Raw genomic sequence first — 22,135 nt, 5'->3', positions numbered from 1 at the left:
AGAGCCAGAGATAAACGTAGTAGAACAGCAAGCAGGATCAGGAGCCAGAAGGAACATCAGCTGAGCAAGTCCACAACAGGGAAACAGGATATAGTGTCTGTGATGTTGACAAGGCGAAGGCAGAGAGCAAATGAACTGGAAGGCTTTAAAGAAGAAGTAAACCTGCAAAGGTTAAGCATAACGGGCTACTATGCATCGCATAGTAGCCCATTATGTGATACTTACCTGCAGTAGAAGCCCGCAATGTCACTGTCTTCCTCCATGACAGCGAGCATCCATTCTTCACCCCTCTTCTTCCGGGGGCCGCGAACTCTGGCTCTGTGACTGGCCAGAGTCGCGGGAGCCGCCTTTAATGGCATGACCCCGGCTTGAAACGGCACAGCGTGACCTTTCAAGATGGCACATGCGCCGTTGAAGGCGTCGCTCGTAGAAATTGCGAATATTTTAGAGACCGTGTAGGTCTCAGAGATATTGCAAAGCACCTACAGGTAGGCCTTAATCTAGGCTTACCTGTAGGTGTAACTTCTCCCCGAGGGTTTACAACCACTTTAAGTAGGCAGGACTGACAAGCAGGATCAACAACAGGTGAGTCACCGTGGAGAGATAGGAGCTGGTAATTAGCTTCCACCTCAGAGAAGGAAGGGCTGAGTCCAGCCCTGACACACCCATAGGCTGGATGGGAAGTGGTTAAAGATATCATAAAAGATAATTGGTATCAATGGTGACTTATCTGAGGGGCAGAAAGTGCCCATTGCTCAAGGAACCCTTAACATCCTCTGGAGGAACCCTAGGCTTTTCATGGAACCCCTAGTTGAGAAAGGCTGCTCTAAGGGAAAGTAAATTGAAGGCCAATCACCTACATATGACCCTTGAAAGTGTTCTTCAATATTAAAAGACGAGATTGATAAAGTTAGGTGAATTTCTTTTTCTGTGACTTGACATTTTAAAGAACGTATCCTCTGGATATATTCAGAAGACCAGTAATAAAGCCTATAAATTGCTGAGCGTCAATGTTTTGTATCTCCATGCGTTGACCACCAATGTCTTTTTATCTTTACAGGTGATCACCATGTCTTTCCTGTAAATCCTGATCTCTAAAGTCATCATGCCATCAGAAAACCTTTCAATCTCCTTCCCCCGTGTGTTTCTCTTGGAAGGCCTTCCAGGCTGCGAGTCGGCTCACGTATGGATCTCCACCCCCATCTTCGTCATGTACCTGATGGCCGTCATCGGGAATTGTCTGCTGTTGAGCCTGATTATGGCAAAAAAACATCTGCACAGCCCTATGTACTATTTTCTTTCTACTTTGTTCATAGCTGACATAATTGTGTGCAGCTCCGTTGTCCCGAGAATGTTGGCCCTCTTCTGGATGAGCGTCAAGGAGATCCCCTCCTTCTCCTGCCTCGTTCAGATGTTCTTCATCCATTTCTTCAGCTCTTTTGAATCTGGAATTCTCCTGGCCATGGCCTTCGACAGATACGTGGCAATCTGCAACCCTCTCCATTACACGACCACACTGACAAACACCTTAATAGTAAAGATAGTCACGGTTTTCATCATCAGAGGAACCATTATAGTGACTCCATGTCCAGTGATGGCCAGTAGACTGCCGTACTGCCAGAACAACCGCATTGCCCACTGCTATTGTGACCATATGGCAGTGGTGACGTTGGCTTGTACTGATATTACCATCAATAGTGTCTTTGGGTTGACCGTTGTCCTGTTTGTCATCATGTGCGATGTCACCTTCATTGCTGTGTCCTACTTCTTCATCCTGAGGTCAGTGTTGAAGCTCTCCTCTAGGGCTGCCAAAAAGAAAGCCTTTAGCACATGTACGTCCCATGTCTTCGTCTTCCTCACGTCCTACACCCTGGGGGCCTTCTCCTGTGTGACCTACAGGATAGGCAGCATTGTCCCGTGTGTTCACATCATATTGGCCGTCTTTTACGTGCTCATCCCACCGGCCATAAACCCCATCATTTATGGCGTGAAGACCAAGGAGATCAGGACTGCCGTTTACAAGGTCATCACACAACTGTGAAATGAATATCAACTACGAGTTCCTTCACAGACTAGACCTCATTTACCAAAGCTGTATTTTCTTTAGTATGGGTTTGTTTCAAATACTAAACCAAGGTTACAATAAAATTTGCATTTATTTGTTTGTTTATTTATTTAATCTCCTGGATTTGATTGGCTGAGCACAGAACATGGAAGAATGTCTCCAATTAACCACTTCATAACCAACGTTACAGCCAAAAGACGGCTACAGCATGGCTCTGTTATTCAGGCAGGCCATCCATGGTTGTCCTCCCAGAAACCACGCCCCCCCCCCCCCGGAATGCTCTGTGATCATGGAAAAGGGTCAGTCAAAGTGGTCCTGTACCATGTGATCAGCTGTGTCCAACCAAAGTCAATCACAATGTAAACACACTTGCAGGTATCAGCAGTACTTTTCTTATGTGCTGTCACAGCATGAGGAGAGGAGAGAGCCAGGACCCGGCAAGTGTGACAGGGGACATGTACACAGATAATCAGGGCCCCAACAGTGCCCATCAGTGCTGTCTATCAGTCCCCATCAGTGCTGTCTATTAGTGTCCGGATTATCAATGCAGCCCCAACAGTGCCCATTAGTGCTGCCATCAGTGCCATACATCAGTGCCCATCACCATCAGTCTCGCCTATCAGTGCCTATCAGTGCCCCTCAGTGCAGCCTATCAGTGCCTATCAGTGAAGAAGAAAAAATACTTATTTACAAAATGTTATAGCAGCAACTTAGAAAAGTTATCTTTTTCAATTATTTTGATGTCTTTAAAAAAAAATTCTCTCTTTAAACTATTTGTGTGAAAAAATGATAAAAATGTCCTGTGTGTACAGTGTAGCATGACTGCATAATTGTCATTCAAAGGGTGACAGCGCTGAGAGCTGGAAATTGGCCTGGGCAGGAAGGGGGTGAAGGGGTTTAAAGCAGCTCATTTGAAAAACAAGACTACAATTTATTTGTTAAGCATCTTGTGTGGTGAACATTCCCGAGCAAGACACAGGGCACGAAATGTGCCAAACATTAGATGGTGTGGTAAGGAGTGCCGGGACACAGGTGGGTGGAGGGTTGGAAGGTCCTCTCCAGAAAGGGAGGTACAGACAAATCTGGGTTCAGGGTACAACCAGCTGGAGGGTGCTTTCCTGAAAGGAGGAGGTGGTTTATCTTGGGTACAGCCAGAATAAGGGGCATTTACAAAAGCAAGGTGGTCACCAACTCTGGGTACAGCCAGAATAAGGGGCATTTACAAAAGCAAGGTGGTCACCAACTCTGGGTACAGCCAGAATAAGGGGCATTTACAAAAGCAAGGTGGTCATCAACTCTGGGTACAGCCAGCTGGATGGTGGGGGGGGTGTTCTTGTAGCGCCCAATTATCAGTCTTTTCCCTGCTGACTGGGACCACCAACTTGCCTGTCGATCTGCCAATCTTTTTTTTTTTACATTAAAGCATCTTCTCTGGTAAGTCGAATAGTTATGTGCAGCTCTAGGAAAAACATGTCTTAGGGTTAGAGGTCAGGGTCAGGGCTAGGGTCAGGGCTAGGGTTAGGGGTCAGGGCTACTGTTAGGGGTCAGGGTCAGGGCTAGGGTTAGGGGTCAGGGCTAGGGTTAGGGCTAGGGTTAGGGGTCAGGGTCAGGGCTAGGGTTAGGGGTCAGGGTCAGGGCTAGGGGTCAGGGTCAGGACTAGGGCTAGGGTTAGGGGTCAGGGTCAGGGCTACCATTAGGGGTCAGGGTCAGGGTTACCGTTAGGGGTCAGGGCTAGGGTTAGGGTTAGGGGTCAGGGTCAGGGCTACCGTTAGGGGTCAGGGTCAGGGCTAGGGTTAGGGGTCAGGGCTAGGGGTCAGAGCTACTGTTAGGGGTCAGGGTCAGGGCTAGGGTTAGGGGTCAGGGTCAGGGCTAGGGTCAGGGCTAGGGTTAGGGGTCAGGGCTACTGTTAGGGGTCAGGGTCAGGGCTAGGGTTAGGGGTCAGGGTCAGGGCTAGGGTTAGGGCTAGGGTTAGGGGTCAGGGTCAGGGCTACTGTTAGATGCCACTCAATGTGAGTTTATTTATAGTTTTTATTGCAAATAAATGCTGGTTTTGCTACAGAGAGCACTAGATCCCTTTCCTCTTTGTTCCATATGTCCTATTGCTGCCATACCTGGGGTCGTTTGTTTTGATACGGAGATATCAGTTACCTGCTGACCCTTGATACCAGGACCTGTGTTATTGCACACCACGTTTTGTGACCTCCCGGAGGTCGAAGTATTGAGGTGAGAGGCCATCCTTATTCTCTGGTGGAGGATCTTTTCTTTGGTCGCCTGTTCTGGATTCGCACTAATTTATGAAATTATTGGATTTTTTGGACTTTATTTATTTCTTTATTTTTATAAATTTCTGCGCTGCGCTTTTTTATCACAAGTCTTTATGGGATGTTTTATTTGAATTTATCCTAAGTACTGGCTAGCACTCTTATTGTATATTTTGTATTTCACGATGGATACTCTCTTATATTTTGAACCTACAGAATATTCTACAGGGATGTGATGCTCTCCAGAAATTCTGGTTTCAGTATTTATAAAAGAGAGAGATTTCTTGAGGCCCCTTAAATAATTTACCCACGAGGAAGTCCCTGTATCTGCTGGGGTACCGCTATACGGCAGATAGGGTTTGTTCTCTGAAAATGCTTTATTTGGTTTATTCTGTACACCTCAAATTTTAATTATTCAGACTATTTGAAGTGAATGGGAAAAAATAAATCATAGTCCTGATTCTCCTCAGCCAAACAAAGGTGATCGGTTGCCATATTTAATCGGTATTTTCTTTGCAGTGCGGGTTCAGTAAGTCCGGTAAGATATGTCCAAAATTACCGAGACGTCTGTGGACAGTATAATTTCAGAACGTTCTTCTGGATCTCTTTGGTTCTTATTCCATATATTATTGGGTTGAGCATTGGAGGAATTATCAGGTATAGGATAGACAGGATAATTTGGGTGGAAGAAGCGGTGTGCCCCCCAAACCTTTGAGTGACAGCGGAGAAAAGTTCCGGGACGTAAGCCAAAACTATGACACAAACATGGCTGACTCATGTACTCCCGACTTTGTGTCTGGCCTCTCGGGATGGGAGGTTGAAGACAGCGGTTACAATGATTACATAAGACACTGTAATGCACATGACATCTACTCCAACTACAAGCAGAGCGACTGTTAACCCGTACACAACATTGACTCTAATGTTTACACAGGACAGCTTAGCTACGGCCATGTGCTCACAATAAGTATGAATAATCACATGGCTCTGGCAAAATGGCAACCTCTTGATCAGCAAAGGAAGTGGAAATATCAGGAGAGTTCCTCTCATGACCACCAAGGCTCCAATTTTTGCAATAAATGGGTTGGTCAAGACAGTGGAATATCTCAGTGGTTGGCAAATGGCAACATAGCGATCAAAGGCCATAGCCAAGACGACAGTGGAGGACATAATGGCGGAGGAATGGATGAAGAACATCTGAACCAGGCAACCCTCAAAGAAGATCTCTCGGAGGTTGAACCAGAAGATCAGGAGCATTTTGGGACGGGCAGCACTGGATTGGACAAGGTCTGATAACAACAACATGGAAATGAAGAGGTACATGGGCTGGTGGAGGCTCTGCTTCTTTTTTATTGGTAAGAAGGACACTACTGTTGGCCAACAAGGTTATCAGGTACATGAAGAAGATCAGCAATGAAATATAGACATGGACATCTTCCAGACCAGGAATTCCAATCAGGATGAAATGAGAGGAGCTCAGGTTATCACCACCAGACGCCATGACTCTATTGTGTGCTGGTTCAAGATGTCCTTTTCTAATGTTATCAGTGTAACAACATCGGGAAACACTTTAGAGATTTCTCTTCACAGAGAAAAAAATACTATTCTGCAGAGGATAAAACACGTATGAAAAAGAGGTTCACATTTATTGGTAAAATTACCGAAACTTCTGTAGACAGTATAATTTCAGAACGTTCTTCTGGATCTCTTTGGTTCTTATTCCGTATATTATTGGGTTGAGCATTGGAGGAATTATCAGGTATAGGATAGACAGGATAATTTGGGTGGAAGAAGCGGTGTGCCCCCCATACCTTTGAGTGACAGAGGAGAAAAGTGCCGGGACGTAAGACAGAAGAATGACACAAACGTGGCTGACGCACGTACTCCCGACTTTGTGTCTGGCCTCTCGGGATGGGAGGTTGAAGACAGCGGTTACAATGATTACATATGACACTGTAATGCACATGACATCTACTCCAACTACAAGCAGAGCGACTGCTAACCCGTACACAACATTGACTCTGATGTTTGCACAGGACAGCTTAGCTACGGCCATGTGTTCACAAAAAGTATGATTAATCACATGACTCCGGCAAAATGGCAACCTCTTAACCAAAAAAGAAAGTGGAAATATCAAAAGAGTTCCTCTCATGACCGCTAAGACTCCAATTTTTGCAACCAGCGGGTTGGTCAAGACGGTGGAATATCTCAATGGTTGGCATATGGCAACATATCGATCAAAGGCCATAGCCAAGACGACAGTGGAGGACATAATGGCGGAGGAATGGATGAAGAACATCTGAACCAGGCAACCCTCAAAGAAGATCTCTCGGAGGTTGAACCAGAAGATCAGGAGCATTTTGGGAAGGGCAGCACTGGATTGGACAAGGTCTGATAACAACAACATGGAAAGGAAGAGGTACATGGGCTGGTGGAGGCTCTGCTCCTTTTTAATGGTAAGCAGGACACTAATATTGGCCAACAAGGTTATCAGGTACATGAAGAAGATCGGCAATGAAATCCAGACCTGGACATCTTCCAGACCGGGAATTCCAATCAGGATGAAATAAGAGGAGCTCAGGTTATCACCACCAGACGCCATGACTCTATTGTGTGCTGGTCCAAGATGTCCTCTTCTAATATTATCAGTGTAACAACATCGGCAAACACTTTAGAGATTTCTCTTCACCATCATCTGTAGAAGACAAAACACGTATGAAAAATAGGTTCACATGTATTAATAATATTCTGGGTCTAAAAATAATCATCTCAGTTCTTCCATCTTGACCTTGTCTTCTCCCACATCTGCACTCCATGCAACCTCTCCAACTATCCTTACCCTCTCTCTGATCACTACCTTATGTATTTCACTCTCTCCCTCTCCTCCGCCTCCTCTCCCTCCTCTCCTTCCGAACGCCTAAAGGTTACTGGTAGAAACCTTCGCCACCTCAACCCTTCTCTTCTCTGCTCTGCCACTGACCACCTCTATGACAAAATCGCACCCCTGTCCTGCCCCAACCACTTCTGTCTACAACACTTCACTTCTAGCCCTACTGGACTCACTGCCCCCTCACCACACACAGAATCAGGCCCGACCCCTTCAACCTTGGCAAACAGATGATCCTAGAAGTCTGAAAAAACACAGTCGTGCTCTCGAGTGCCTGTGGCGTAAGATGAAGGCCCAGAAAGATTTCAGGGTAGTATAAATCTGCCAAGCAGGCCCACTCACTGCCCAAGAAATTGCCAATCACTTTGAGCAGAAGATTGATACAATTAACGAGGAGATCTTTACTGTTCAGGTAGCCTCTGTTTTGCTGTGTCTGGGATTTGATCCTGGGACCTGGTGTTCGTTAGACGGTTCCTATTGCCTGAACCACCAGGGAACTTGCTTTATGGTAAAATCCTGGTTATGTTCTGCTGCGTCAGTTTGGATGTTGGCTCCACCCTGGGACCAGCTGTTGGTAGTCACCTGATCAGTGGCCCTATAAATCTTCACTTCCCCTTCCTTTCCTTGCCCTAGTATAGGTTCATGTTTGTGTGGATGCAATTTGTTTCTGGTTGCTGACTTGGCTTGTTCCTGACTCCGATTCTTGGATTACCCCTTGGATTTACGCTGATCTTGTTGCCGACCCTGCCTGTTTCCAACACTGCCTTCTGGTGGACCCCTGTGTACTTCTGCCTTGGTCCACTGACTGGATTGTCCTTTCTCCCACTGGGTTCCTGTCTTTGGCCTCTACCAACTGTGAGTAATTTGCTGGTGGTTCCTCGTTAGGCTGTTTGCACTTTCTATTGTGGTCCCTTAATACTGGCTGCAGGATCTCAACCGTCCCTCCACCTGATATTGGGATAACAATACTACGGTCAGGAAACCGAAGTGACTGTTGTAATCTCCTGGCAGACTTGACACCCTCCACGCTTTACACCTCATGCCCACAGGTACAATCATTACTTCCCTCTTTCAACCCCACCACTATAGACGAGGTTGCTAAATTACTTGACAACGTCCATTTTAACACCTGCCCTCTGGATCCTGTTCCCTCGCAAATTCTACATTCAACCTTCTACACTCTCTAACCCACACCTTCAATCTCTCCCTCTCTTCTGGCATCTTCCCCCAACTCTCTAAAACATGCACTAGTCAGCCCCAAACTTAAAGCTCTCACTGGACCCATCCGATCTTAACAACCTACTTCCCGTCTCCTTGCTCCCCTTTTTTATCCAAACTCATTGAACGTCTAGTCTACAACCGACTGAGCATCCACCTTGCCAATAATGGCCTTCTTGATCCCCTTCAGTCTGGATTTTGTCCTCAACACTCCACAGAAACTGCTCTCCTAAAACTAACAAACGATATACTAACGGCAAAAACTAAGGGACACTATTCTGTGCTCCTACTCCTGGACCTCTCAGCCGCCTTCTATACGGTTGACCACCCCCTCCTTCTCAAAAAAACTCCACACCTTCAGTCTCCGTGACTGTACTCTTCACTGGTTCACTTCCTACTTAACCAACCGCACCTTCAGAGTTACTTACAACTCTACTTCCTCCTCTCCTCTTCCATTCTCAGTTGGGGTCCCCCAAGGTTCTGTTCTTGGACCTCTCCTATTTTCAATCTACACCTCCTCCCTGGGTCAGCTGATAGCCTCCCACAGCTTCTAATACCACCTCTACACTGATGACACCCAAATCTATTTCTCTGCCCCTCAACCCGCCCCTTCATTCTCCTCACGTATCACTAATTTACTATCAGATATACCACTTTGGATGTTACACCACTTCCTCAAACTCAATCTATCCAAAATAAAACTTATAATTTTCCCTCCCCCACGTGCCTCTTCCCCCGATCTCTCTGTCAAAATTGATGGCACAACCATAAGCCCATCCCCCACATGCCAAGTTCCTAGGAGTAGTCCTGGACTCTGACCTCTCCTTTAAGCCTCACATCCAATCCTTGTTCGAATCTTGCCGCCTCAACCTCCGCAACATCTCCAAAATACGCCCCTTTCTAACCAATGACACCACAAAGCCACTCCCTGGTCATCTCTCACCTCGATTACTGCAACTCCCTCCTCATTGGCTTACCTCGGCATACTCTTTCCCCCCCTTCAATCCATCATGAATGCTGCTGCCAGACTCGTCCACCTTACCGATCGCTCTGTGTCTGCTACTCCTCTCTGTCAATCCCTCCACCGGCTTCCACTCACCCGACTAATTAAATTTAAAATACTAACAAAGCCGTCCATAACTCGGCCCCCAGCTACATCACTGACCTGGTCTCTAAATACCAATCTAATCGTTCTCTTCGTTCTTCTCAAGACCTCCTGCTCTCTAGCTCTCTTATCACCTCCTCCCATGCTCGTCTCTAGGACTTTTCCAGAGCCTCTCCAAGCCTATGGTACTCCTTACCCCAATCTGTCCATCCATCTCCCTCTCTATTAGCTTTTAGAGGATCCCTGAAAACCCTCCTCTCCAGAGAAGTCTCTCCTACCCACACCTAAAAACTGTGTATTTTTATTTTCTCCATCTGATCACCCCCCCCACAGCTACTACCCTTTGTCCAACTTGTCCCTCCATTTTAGATTGTAAGCTCTAACGAGCCGAGCCCTCTGATCCTTCCTCTATTGAAAACTGTACCATCTTCTCCGATGTTGTAAAGCACTGCGCAAACTGTTGGCGCTATATAAATCCTGAATAATAATACAGTGGAACCTCGGATTACGAGTATAATTTGTTCCCGGGAGAACGCTCGTAATCCAAAGCACTCGCATATCAAAGCGAGTTTCCCCATAGGAGTCAATGGAAACAAAAATAATTAGTTCCACATTGACTTTAAAGGCATGCAATACCGCATGTAGCCAGAGGTGGGGGGGCGCCGGAGAGCCTCGGAATCACTCGGAAAGGCCTAAGGACACCTCGGCTGAACTCGGAAAGGCTTGTGAACGTAGTATTTCCGTGTCTTTCCCGGGCATTTCTGAATGTCTCAGATCGGCACAGTTGGGCTCTGCTTGGCTTTGGCACCCCTCCCCCCTACTTCAGGCCAAACGTGGTATTGCACACCACTTTGGCTTGAATCCTGCTCGTTTTTTGCAAGACAACATTCACAAACCGAGTCAGGATTTATAAAAATACAGCGCTTGTATTGCGAAACGCTCGTTACTCGCAATCCGAGGTTCCACTGTAATAATAATAATAATAATAATAATTATAAATGTATGATTATAATATGTGACTGTGGGGGAGGGGACATTAGAGTGTAAGGTCCTCTGTACAGAGACTGATGTGACTTTTTTCGTACATTCGGAAAATTTCTTTTTTTATTTGTTTTTTGCTTTTTCAGAAATTCTGAATTTTCGAGATTTTCCATGTTTTTTTTTTATTTTTTTATTTAATGCTTGTTTTTCAGTTATACAGCAACGACATGTTTATAAAAACTTACCACATTTTTTGCTCCCGTTTTTAAAAGAATAAATAGGGTAAAAAGTTAATTAAGTGAAAATATTTGGAATGGTATTAGTCGTAGAAAATGTGTCGCACATTAGAGAAACTAAAACGGCATTTTTTTTGTAGTATGGGTTAATTTCTCTGTCTATTATATTATTTAAAAAAAAAAAAGAAAGAAGAAAGAAGAAATTTTTGTTATTTTTTTTTTATATATATACAAGGTATTAAAAAAAAAAAAGAAAGGAAAAGAAAAATAGAAAGAAAAGCCTGTTTGTATTTTTTTTCTATACAACAAAATGAATAAACATATTGAAAATAAAAAGAAAAAGAAAAAGAAACAAAGTTCCCATCTAAAAAGAAAAAAAAGATACAATGTGAAAATAATTTTTCTACGTATTTGATAAGTTTCTTTGCTGAACAATTAATAAACAAAATATATATTCAGGTTATAAAAAAAAAGTAAAATTTTTTGCAAATAAAATAAAAAAGAAACGTTGTTCCTCCTCCATGTAAAGTGTCCATAGAAGTATAATTCCTAATACTGGAGATGATGAGAATGTAGTCCGGTGGAGATGATGAGAATGTAGTCCGGTGGAGATGATGAGAATGTAGTCCAGTGGAGATGATGAGAATGTAGTCCGGTGGGGAAGACTCGGCGTTCCGAGGCGCTCTCTGTGATTATAAAGCTTGTGTGATCTTCTGGGGACCGGCATGGAGGTCACATCATCTCATTATAATTAGGATGTGGATCCCATAAGAGTCACACAGACAGGCTGGGGAGATCCGGCCTTCACCGGGAGGATTTCTTCCTTCCTGTGTCTTCCTTCCCGACACAATTCTATTTTTCCTCTCCTTAGGATCACATTTCATACAATTATTTCCCCAGACGGGACAAAGAACCTCCAATGTTTTGGTAGACGACCAATTCCAGGACAACTGAAGAACCTCGAGATCCCAAACCATGAAATGTGTGTAGACAATGAGGGATGACTCATCAGCTGTCAGAGGGTTTCCCGCTGACGGCTGAATGTAAAGAGAACATGCCGGCATTTAATAATGATGAAAAAAAACTGAGTGGGGGTCCCCCCCAATGCATACCAGGCCCTTTGGGTCTAACAGCACTCCGACCCCTCTACACCCCAGATATCCCCCCAGCACTCCGCCCCCTCTACACACCAGATATCCCCCCAGGACTCTGACCCCTCTACACCCCAGATATCCCCCCCAGCACTCTGACCCCTCTACACCCCATATATCCCCCCCAGCACTCTGACCCCTCTACACTCCAGATATCCCCCCAGCACTCCGACCCCTCTACACCCCAGATATCTCCCCCAGCACTCTGACCCCTCTACACCCCCGATATCCCCCCAGCACTCCGACCCCTCTACACCCCAGATCTCCCCCCCAGCACTCCGACCCCTCTACACCCCAGATATCCCCCCCCAGCACTCTGACCCCTCTACACCCCAGATATCCTCCTCAGCACTCCGGCCCCTCTACACCCCAGATATCCCCCCAGCACTCTGACCCCTCTACACCCCAGATATCCCTCCAGGACTCTGACCCCCTCTACACCCCATATATCCCCCCAGCACTCTGACCCCTCTACACCCTAGATATCCCCCCAGCACTCTGACCCCTCTACACCTGAGATATCCCCCCAGCACTCTGACCCCTATACACCCCAGATATCCCCCCAGCACTCTGATCCCTATACACCCCAGATATCCCCCCAGCACTCTGACCCCTATACACCCCGTTGATCGGCTTTTCTCCCTTCGCGTCTGACAGACACAAGTAGAGGAGAGCCGATCGGCTGCTCTCCTGACAGGGGGGGTCTGTGCTGATTGTTTATCAGTGCAGCCCCCCTCTAGATGGCCGCCCAGAACCAGTGGTGTATTTAGGTTTTGGGCTGCCCTAGGCCTGACAAAACCCGTGCACCCTCTAGTTTAAATATGACCCACAGCTTCCCACCCTTTCCTGTGAAGGCCACACCCCCATTTGAGACCTGCTCTGACATTTCCAGTGGCCCTGCCAGTATCATTATACCGACAGTAGTGTGGTCGCTTTATGGGGGCACTAGACTGATTTGCCTCCTGGCCCAGTCTGCCCCAAGACTGGCGCTACTCTAAAAGTGTAGCGCAAGCTACGGGGACTCTTTTTGTGCTGCCCCCCTACAAAGTGCTGCCCTAGGCCTGGGCCTTGTTGGCCTAGGCCAAGATACAGCATTGCCCAGGACCACCAGGGATGCCCACCAGGTATGCCACACTGGACCACCAGGGATATGACAATCAGTACCCAGGCAGATGGCAACCAGTTTCCATCAGCAATGCCTATCAGTGCCGCCTATCAGTGTCGCCCATCAGTGTGGCCTATCAGTGCCTATCGGTATCGGTGCCATCTATATGCTGGTAACATTGCCAGTTCTACGGCCATTTCCCTGACAATATTTTTACACCTTTAACATATAGTTACGCGTTTCACATTGAAAAAAAACATAAAAAAAAACATTTATTTAATTTGTAAATAATTTTTTGATGCTTTGTACCATTGCTGATAGCTTGAAGTGTAAACAAAACAGTTGGGTTCAGTATCGGTAATTGGTATCGGCGAGTACTAAAAAAAAAGTATTGGTACTTCTACTTGTTACTCGTGATTTCCATTATTTGGCAATAGTATTACGAGCAGCAAATAGAATATGTTCTAGACATGTGCACTGCTGAAAATGTGTTTGTTTTCATTTTAGTTTAATTTGTTATTTGTTTTTCGGGTGATCGCAATTTGGAAAATTTGTAAATTCGTAAATACAAAAATTCGTAATTTTGCTAAGTTTGTCAATTCTAAGTTTCGTAAATTCGAAAATTCTTAATTTCATTGGTATTGGAAACAGATAATCTCCAAAAAATTATGTATAGCAAAAAAAAAATATATATACTGTATATATAGTTATCAAACAACCACTAAAAAGTGCAATGTGCTAGCTGCACTGAAAATAGTCCAATGACAAGCAATCTTGATCCTATACAGTAGGTTCCAGCAAACAAAAGGTTCAATGTCGGTGGTGCTGTATACAGACAAGTGCCGCTATCTCTTCCACCCGATAAAAATGTGCCACCATCACCAATGGTTAAAATCAACACTCACCAGACCCCAGATATTAATAGGCTCCAAGGTGGTGTCTTTTCTTTATCCGTCAGTGGGTGTTACCTCCTTTTTCCTTTTACAAGGTATCCTTAAATCCTCAAAGACAAGGGGCTCATCATGGTGTAGTATGTTAAAAATATATTTATTTAAAAAAGGTAAAAAAAATAACACTTACAATATAAAGTGCCTCTGACCGGCACTGAGTGTCTTTGGCAGTGTCAACCGTTAAAAGCCGCTGACCAGCATTTAAATGGCGTCCTAAGAGGTGTGCATGCCCCGCTTTTCACCGCATGTGTTGCTACAAGGGGTCCTTGCGTGCTTCACCCTCTATGTGTGTGTCCAGGCAGCCTCCATCAATCAGTTATTGATTATGAGAACAAACCATAACTACAGGATATTCAATATTTCAATCTTCAACGTTTCTAGGGAACAATAATAGATTTCAGATAAAATAAAAAATGGCATAGTTACCGATTCCAAAAGGACTATTTCCTACTGATGATTTGTAGTTACGGCCGACATATTCATGCAGATCGAGTGGTCATGTGTAATATATGGGAAGAAGATATTGTGCACTCGATCAAAATTATGGACAAGGAAGAAAATTCTTTGACCCTGCCAGACCCCCGGGTTCTACTTGTAACTTTCGCATCAGCCGAACTGACATTGCTTGTTTTTGCACTCTAATTCCTTCCGATAGTGGAAAAGTATTCCGGATCAGAGTGAATTTTAGCCAGATCCAGAGAGACTTAGGCTAGCGTATCAGTAGATACGCCAGCCTAAGTCTGAATGTGCGCCGGCGCTAATTTAAGCGTATTCTGGTAACCAGATGCGCTTTATTAGGCTCAGATACGAGCGGCGTAAGTGTCTTACACCCTCGTATCCTAAAGTGTAATTTTAAGGCTGACCGCTAGGTGGCGCTTCCATTGCGGTCGGCGTAGAATATGTAAATCACTAGATACACCTATTCACGAACGTACGCCCGGCCGACGCAGTACAGATACGCCGTTTACGTAACGCATTAGTGGCCTAAAGGTATTCCATCAAATACTGTAGATGGAATAGTAATGTAAAGTATGGCCGCCGTTCCCGCTTCGAAATTCGAAAATTTTACGTCGTTTGCGTAAGTCGTCCGTGAATAGGGATTTACTTTGTTTACGTCCACGTCGAAATCAATAGGCCCGTGCAGCGGACTTAGCCGCAATGCACACTGGGAAATGTAGGCGCACGGCACATGCGCAGTTGCAAAAAAACGTCAATCACGTCGGGTCAAGCCTAATTATCATAAAACACGCCCCCTCAGACAAATTTAAATTAGGCGTCCTTACGCCCGCCCGCTTTAGGCTACGCCGCCTTAACTTAGCAGGCAAGTACATTGTGAATCATGTACTTGCCTCGCTAACTTACGGCGGCGTAGCCTAAATGCCTTGAGCTATGCCGCCGCAAGTATGCGCTCGCCATCCTGAATCTAGCCATTTGTCTCTATTATCAGGATGTGCTGCCTCAAGGAGAACAAAAAAGAAACGGGACAGAGAACACATTTTTTTTATCTCTGAAGGAAAGTTTTTTTTTTTTTTTGCTACTGAACTCTGGGGTTCAACTACTTGCCGACCAGCCGCCGGCTGGCAGGTCGGCTCCCCTGCGCGAGAGCCCGTAGCTCTACGTCGGCTCTCGAAGCGGCCACTAGGGGCGCATGCGCGCTGCCCGCTCGTCCCTGACTTCCGTGCGCGTTCCCGGGGGGCGCGATCGCCGCCGGGCACCCGCGATTGCTCGCTACAGAGCGAGGATTGGGAGCTGTGTGTGTAAACACACAGCTCCCGGTCCTGTCAGGGGGGAAATTCCTGACCGTCTGTTCATACAATGTATGAACAGCGATCTGTCATTTCCCCTAGTGAGGCCAACCCCCCTAGAGTTAGAACACACCCAGGTAACATACTCAACCCCTTCCCTAGTGTTAACCCCTTCCCTGCCAGTGGCATTTTTATAGTAATCCAATGCATTTTTATAGCACTGATCGCTATAAAAATGCCAATAGTCCCAAAAATGTGTCAAAAGTGTCCGAAGTGTCCGCCGTAATGTCGCAGTACCGAAAAAAATCGCTGATCGCCGCCTTTACTAGTAAAAAAAATATTAATAAAAATGCCATTAAACTACCCCCTATTTTGTAAACGCTATAACTTTTGCGCAAACCAATCAAAAACGTTTATTGCGATTTTTTTTTACGAAAAATATGTAGAAGAATACGTATCGGCCCAAACTGAGGAAAAAAATAGTTTTTTTATATATTTTTGGGGGATATTTATTACAGCAAAAAGTAAAAAATATTGGGCTAGATTCAGCAAAGAATCCATAGATACGCCATGTAAATTCAAATCTGCGCCGGTGTATCTACTTTCTGTATTCAGAAAGCTAGATACGCCGACATTAGCCTAAGATCCGACTGGCGTAATTCTATTACGCTGTTGTATCTTAGGGTGCATTCTCACGCTGGCCGCTAGGTGGCGCTTCACAAACGTACGTGCGCCCGGCGTTCGTTTTTTACGTTGTTTGCGTAAGGCTTTTTCGGCGTAACGTTGTGCCTGCTTCTATGAGGCGCACTCAATGTTAAGTATGGACGTCGTTCCCGCTTCGATTTTTTAATTTTTTTACGTTGTTTGCGTAAGTCGTTCGCGAATAGGGCTGGACGTAATTTACGTTCAAGTCTAAACCAATGACGTCCTTGCGACGTCATTTGGAGCAATGCACACTGGGATATGTACACGGACGGCGCATACGCCGTTCGTACAAAACGTCAATCACATCAGGTCAACACACACTCGCTCATTACGCCATATTTTACTTGTGATCACTTGTACTCGTCTTTCACTGGGCTTGTACTTTTTTATCTATTTTATATATTTTTATCCAGTTTTTTGTCTATTTTGGCTTTTATTTTCTATGCCTAATAAAGGCTTGTTTTGGGATTAACCGCACTATGTGAGTACGTTTTCCCTTACATGGTTTCTACGTTTGGCCTGCATATCATACTCTTTCATCTGAGAACCACACCTGCACGAGCTGTCTCCTCTCATTGGATTGGACCCGTCCTGGCGGATTAAAGGCCGGCACATCAAACAGCTTCCCCACTGACATCACGGCTGCCTAGGAGCTCGTACATGCGTGTTTGACATACCGTCGCTGACGTGTATGTCCACACTTTCCGGTAAGAGTACCCATCTTTATACTTGTTTATTTGGATACTATTATGGATTGCCGATGAGGTTCCAACTGCTTATTAAGAACATCTGAGTTCCATACCTGAGAAGATCACAACATCTTCCATTCCTCTACAGTCATTTGGTCTTTTCCACAAAGAACTTCTGACCAACTCCAAAAAAAGGAAATACATTGCATATATATATTTCTTTGGACTGTATAGGCCATTTTGACCTTGGACTATCACATTTACATTTTGGAGTTACACGTTTAAATTATATGGACTTCATCTGAGGTTCTTATTATCATTTATTTTTGTGTTCCCTCACTTATCACGGTGTGTTCACATTACACATTATCCAGCTAGATCTCACTTTCTAGCTGCCTTTCAGGTTATTTACCTGTCACATTACTTGGGGGTGTGTCCCCCTTTTTTGTGTTTTTTTTATTTTTTCTTTGATTCTTCACTGAATTTTGATTATTTACCATATTTTTTGATTCATTTCACTGAATATTCAGCGCTGCACTTTTTCTTTTTTACACATTAACATAAAACACGCCTCCCCTTCCACATTTCAATTCCGCGCGCTTATGCCGGCCCCATTTACGCTACGCCGCCGCAACTTACGGAGCAAGTGATTTGTGAATACTGCACTTGCTCCTGTAAGTTGCGGCGGCGTAGCGTAAATACGATACGCTGCGCCGCCATTAGATTGCGCGCCCCTACCTGAATCTAGCCCATTATTTTTTTTCAAAATTGTGGCTCTATTTTTGTTTATAGCGCAAAAACTAAAAACCGCAGAGGTGATCAAATACCACCAAAAGAAAGCTCTATTTGTAGGCGACAAATTTCAAATGATCAAAGACATAAATTTATTTGCTCAAAAACTTTTGTTCAAGGTTCTTTATGATAAATCTTTGGTTGCTTCCCATTCTGTGCCTTTTGAACAACTAAAATACGATGCAGATGAAATCCAAGCGATAGAAAATTTGATGGAACTGTGGGAGGAGGGCCACACTGATGACGATGTTCTAGTAACTTCGTCCTTATTGGGCATATGTGATCAAATACCACCAAAAGAAAGCTCTATTTGTGGGGAAAAAAGGACGCCAATTTTGTTTGTGTACAACGTCGCACGACCGCGCAATTGTCAATTAAAGCGACGCAGTGCCGAATCGCAAAAAGTGCTCTAGTCTTTGACCAGCAATATGGTCCGGGGGTTAAGTGGTTAATCAGACAGAGTAGGGTTGCTGAGAACGCCGCGTTCAACAATGTTTTTTTTTTGTGTGTTTGTTCCAGCCCCTGCTCAAAAGGACATTGTGCGATGCCTCTGACACTAGGTGGCAGCGGTTTGCTGAGATAGAAAAATACTTTTATGATAACCTGGTAGACTGACCGATTCAAACTTAAAGAGGGAAAGCTCCATCCTCCCGGGGATGCAGTTCTGCTTCTGTTTGTACAAATAGTGTGGTTGCCATGCATGTCTTTGTGTGTTTTTTCTTTTAGGTACCGGATCTGCTATCAAGTAGAGTTGAGCAGACATCTGGATGTTGGGGTTCGGACCCGAACCCGAACTTTAAAAAAAGAACCCGAACCCGAACTCCGAACCCCATTGAAGTCAATGGGACACAGACTTTTAGTAAAAAAAATGCGCGGAGGTCCCCCCAAATTCAATAACCAGACCCTTTAGGTCTGGTATGGATATTAAGGGGAACCCCGCCATCAATTTAAAAAAAATGACGTGAGGTTCCCCCTAAATATCCACTTTTAGCGATTCGGCACTGCGTCGCTTTAACTGACAATTGCGCGGTCGTGCGACGTTGTACACAAACAAAATTGGCGTCCTTTTTTCCCCACAAATAGAGCTTTCTTTTGGTGGTATTTGTCTGGGCTGTCCCAGTGACGTAGCAGAGTGTGCGTCAGAGGGGGACGGGGTCACGTGAGGCGTGGCCGCCTCCCCTATAAAAGAAACGTCAAAGCATCGGCGCGTCATTCGCTGAGCTGTGCTCTGAATGGATGGATGTTCTCATCGCTGTACCAATCGCTGAACACATCACCCATCGCTGGAGAGATCACCCGTCGCTGGATAGGTTATTGAATTTGCGGGGATCTCCACGCATTTTTTTTCCCGAACTCCGAACCCGGACCCGAACTTTCAGCAATTATTCGGGTTCAGGTCCGGGTTCGGGAAAAACCCAAAGTCCGTACCGAACCCGAACTTTACAGTTTGGGTTCGCTCAACTCTACTATCAAGACCATCGGAGAATGGGGTGGGACTAGATAGTTCAGAGATGGGCGGTAGTGTAATATATTTGGTGTGTGACTTACAATTGATGTATCTGGAGAAGTTCTAAGTAAGGATACGATGGAGTATCTCAGGATACTCCATCGTATCTCTGTTTTTGGCACGTGTATCTATGCGAGTGATTCTTAGAATCATTTTCGCATAGATACACTTAAGATCCGCCATGTGTAAGTCACTTACACTGTCGGATCTTAAATTTAATTATTCCGCCCGCCGCTAGATGACGTTTACGTTCAGGTCTCATTTGACTATGCAAATGAGCCTGATACGCCGATTCCCGAACGAATTTGTGCCGCGTCGTCGTCGTTTAAGTCGTTTCCGTAAGCGTAAGGTTACCCCTGCTATATGAGGGGTAACCTTACGCCAGTCCGCCGTATGCCATGTTAAGTATGGCGTCGGGTCCACGTCGTCTTTTTCCGTCGGTTACGTTGTTTTACTAAGTCGTTCTTGAATACGACTTTACGTCAATGACGCTCACGTCGGCGCCATTGACGGTTTCCATTGTGAGCTGGAGCATGCGCACTGGGATATTTTTTAGCCCGGCGCATGCGCAGTTCAATCGGCGCGGGGGCGCACTTAATTTGAATACAAGCCGCCCCCTTTGAATTACGCGGCCATACGCCGGGCCATTTACACTACACCGCCGCAAATTACGGAACAAGTGCTTGGAGAATACGGCACATGCTCCAGTAAGTTTCGGTGGCGTGGTGTAAATGGCTTACACTACGCCAACGCGGGATCTATGTGAATCTGGCCCAGTGTCTTTTTCTGGAGGGGGGTGTATGTAGCGCCCACCCCAAATCTAGGGGACGCTATTTCAAATTTCAGGGAAGTCTGGGCCAGTATTTGGGCCCAGACCTATTTTATTAATACAAGTTTGCCTCTGTTCTGGCTGTGGTACCGCTTGGTAGTTTCCCTTGTTGCCTGCAGGTGCCATCCCGGCCTTATGTTGGTACACAGGTGTACCATGGTGTGTTGGGTGTCCTTTCTCGGCAGCAGTACAGAGGGAGTGGTGACCCCGCTGTGCATGCTGGGGAAGGATAATTGAGGGGCAGACGCCATTTTCTGGGGTCCTTAGCCTCGTGGCCCTCCTGGCGCGAGGTGTGCGTGTGTGTGAGCCCGACTTTGGGGCCACGTTGGCCCGGAGTCGCTTCGCTGTTTAGTAGGCCCAGCTATTCTGGCTGGGGCCTGCAATCCTAAAAGGGGATCCCAAGCTGTCTGTCCACAAGGGAGGAAGCTGTCTTAATGAAGGAAACTGGGGGAGGACCTGCCCTGGAGGAGACCGGCAAAGTGTTAGCGTCTCGGGTGAGGCCTGGTGACCGAATTAAGGAGGGATCCACTACATTGAAAGCCCTGCAGTCTGCTGGTTCCGGCTTAAAGGCTCTTCTACTGCGCGGCTGAAGGTTTGGGACTTTGCAATCCTGTGGCCGAGGATTCCTGGACGCATCCAAGTTCATTCCAAGAGGTCCGTGGCAGAGACCGTCTGGACATTAGTTTGTGCGTCATCCCGGCTACTAGGCCATGTGAGGGGGGACTATCCGGGTGAGAAATACCCACTCAATAGCTGAGAGTGGAGACTGACTGAATATTTTTTAACACTCTGTACCGTGCGCCTGAACCAGAAACTGACTGCATGGTGTGAACTAGAGCAGCCCTCAAAATTTTCCACTCGCCTACTAGCATTTGGCGAGTGGATTTAAGCTGGGGGCGAGTGATGACAGGGCTGCATGCCCAATCTTCCTCCAATCTGTGCCTACACTTAGAGTCCCGATGAGATTGGCGGCCGAAGAGGAAAGGGGCATGCTCGGGAAAAGTAGTCTGGTGAGCCGCGCACAGGCAGAGCAGTACACAGGTGCTCTCCTTACAATTCTCATTAAGCCATGGGACCCAACAGTATGACCTCTCTGAGCCTGCCCCCCTCCCCCGAGCCCCGACCAATGTAGCTGGAGAGCAGAAAGTAATGAGTGAGGTGGAGGATTGCAAAAATTACCACTCCGGTGCAGCGCTCACTGAAAGTTGCCCTGACATGAGAGCGGCAGCCTTCCAGTTTGTGCCGTTTTCTTCTCCTTGTGCTCTATGTAAGTGTCCAGCAGTTCAGCCTGAGCACTGTGAGCAGACTGGTCTCAATGTGCGCTGTCAGTGTGCGCTGTCAGTGTGTGCTGTGCTATGGTGTCAATGGCTGTGCAGTTGTGTGGATCTCAGCGCTGGATTGTACTCCCTCCCGCTGTGCTGCAGCTCCTCTCCTCTCTGCCAGCCTGAATAAAAGGGGGAAGTGGGGACATGCAAGTGTGGAGCCGCACACACAGGCTCCTGATGATGAGATGAATGGGAGAGAGAGAGAGAGGATGGGAGTTGCAGAGGAGACAGCAAGAGAATGGGGAAGAGACCCAGTTCTAGTGCCCTGTCCCTCTGGTCTGCCCCCAGTGCCCTGTCCCTCTGGTCTGCCCCCAGTGCCCTGTCCCTCTGGTCTGCCCCCAGTGCCCTGTCCCTCTGGTCTGCCCCCAGTGCCCTTTCCCTCTGGTCTGCCCCCAGTGCCCTGTCCCTCTGGTCTGCCCCCAGTGCCCTGTCCCTCTGGTCTGCCCCCAGTGCCCTTTCCCTCTGATCTGCCCCCAGTGCCCTGTCCCTCTGGTCTGCCCCCAGTGCCCTGTCCCTCTGGTCTGCCCCCAGTGCCCTGTCCCTCTGGTCTGCCCCCAGTGCCCTGTCCCTCTGGTCTGCCCCCA

General features: G+C 46.4%; 2 protein-coding genes and 1 pseudogene across 2 annotated transcripts; 1 reads left to right on the top strand and 2 right to left on the bottom strand.

Annotated features, from left to right (window-relative positions):
- The first annotated feature begins 1,088 nt into the window (after nt 1–1,088).
- On the top strand, nt 1,089–2,133 carry LOC120928453 (olfactory receptor 52K1-like). The gene has a single exon (XM_040339553.1). It carries the CDS (start codon nt 1,106–1,108, stop codon nt 2,039–2,041), a length of 936 nt encoding a protein of 311 aa, XP_040195487.1. The 5' UTR covers nt 1,089–1,105; the 3' UTR covers nt 2,042–2,133.
- A 2,748-nt stretch (nt 2,134–4,881) lies between these two features.
- LOC120929588 lies at nt 4,882–5,827 on the bottom strand (annotated as a pseudogene).
- A 156-nt stretch (nt 5,828–5,983) lies between these two features.
- Nucleotides 5,984–6,928, bottom strand: LOC120929558 (olfactory receptor 52N4-like). The gene has a single exon (XM_040341142.1). It carries the CDS (start codon nt 6,926–6,928, stop codon nt 5,984–5,986), a length of 945 nt encoding a protein of 314 aa, XP_040197076.1.
- Nucleotides 6,929–22,135: the final 15,207 nt, after the last annotated feature.

Source organism: Rana temporaria, chromosome 2 (genome assembly GCF_905171775.1).
Source record: "Rana temporaria chromosome 2, aRanTem1.1, whole genome shotgun sequence".
Lineage (NCBI taxonomy): Eukaryota > Metazoa > Chordata > Amphibia > Anura > Ranidae > Rana > Rana temporaria.
The sequence above is the reverse complement of the archived record's forward strand: the minus strand, read 5'-3'. Positions and strand labels throughout refer to the sequence as shown.

Coding starts and splice junctions, on each gene's coding strand:
- LOC120928453 (XM_040339553.1), top strand. CDS start 1,106: ATGCCATCAGAAAACCTTTCAATCTCCTTCCCCCGTGTGTTTCTCTTG.
- LOC120929558 (XM_040341142.1), bottom strand. CDS start 6,928: ATGGCGTCTGGTGGTGATAACCTGAGCTCCTCTTATTTCATCCTGATT.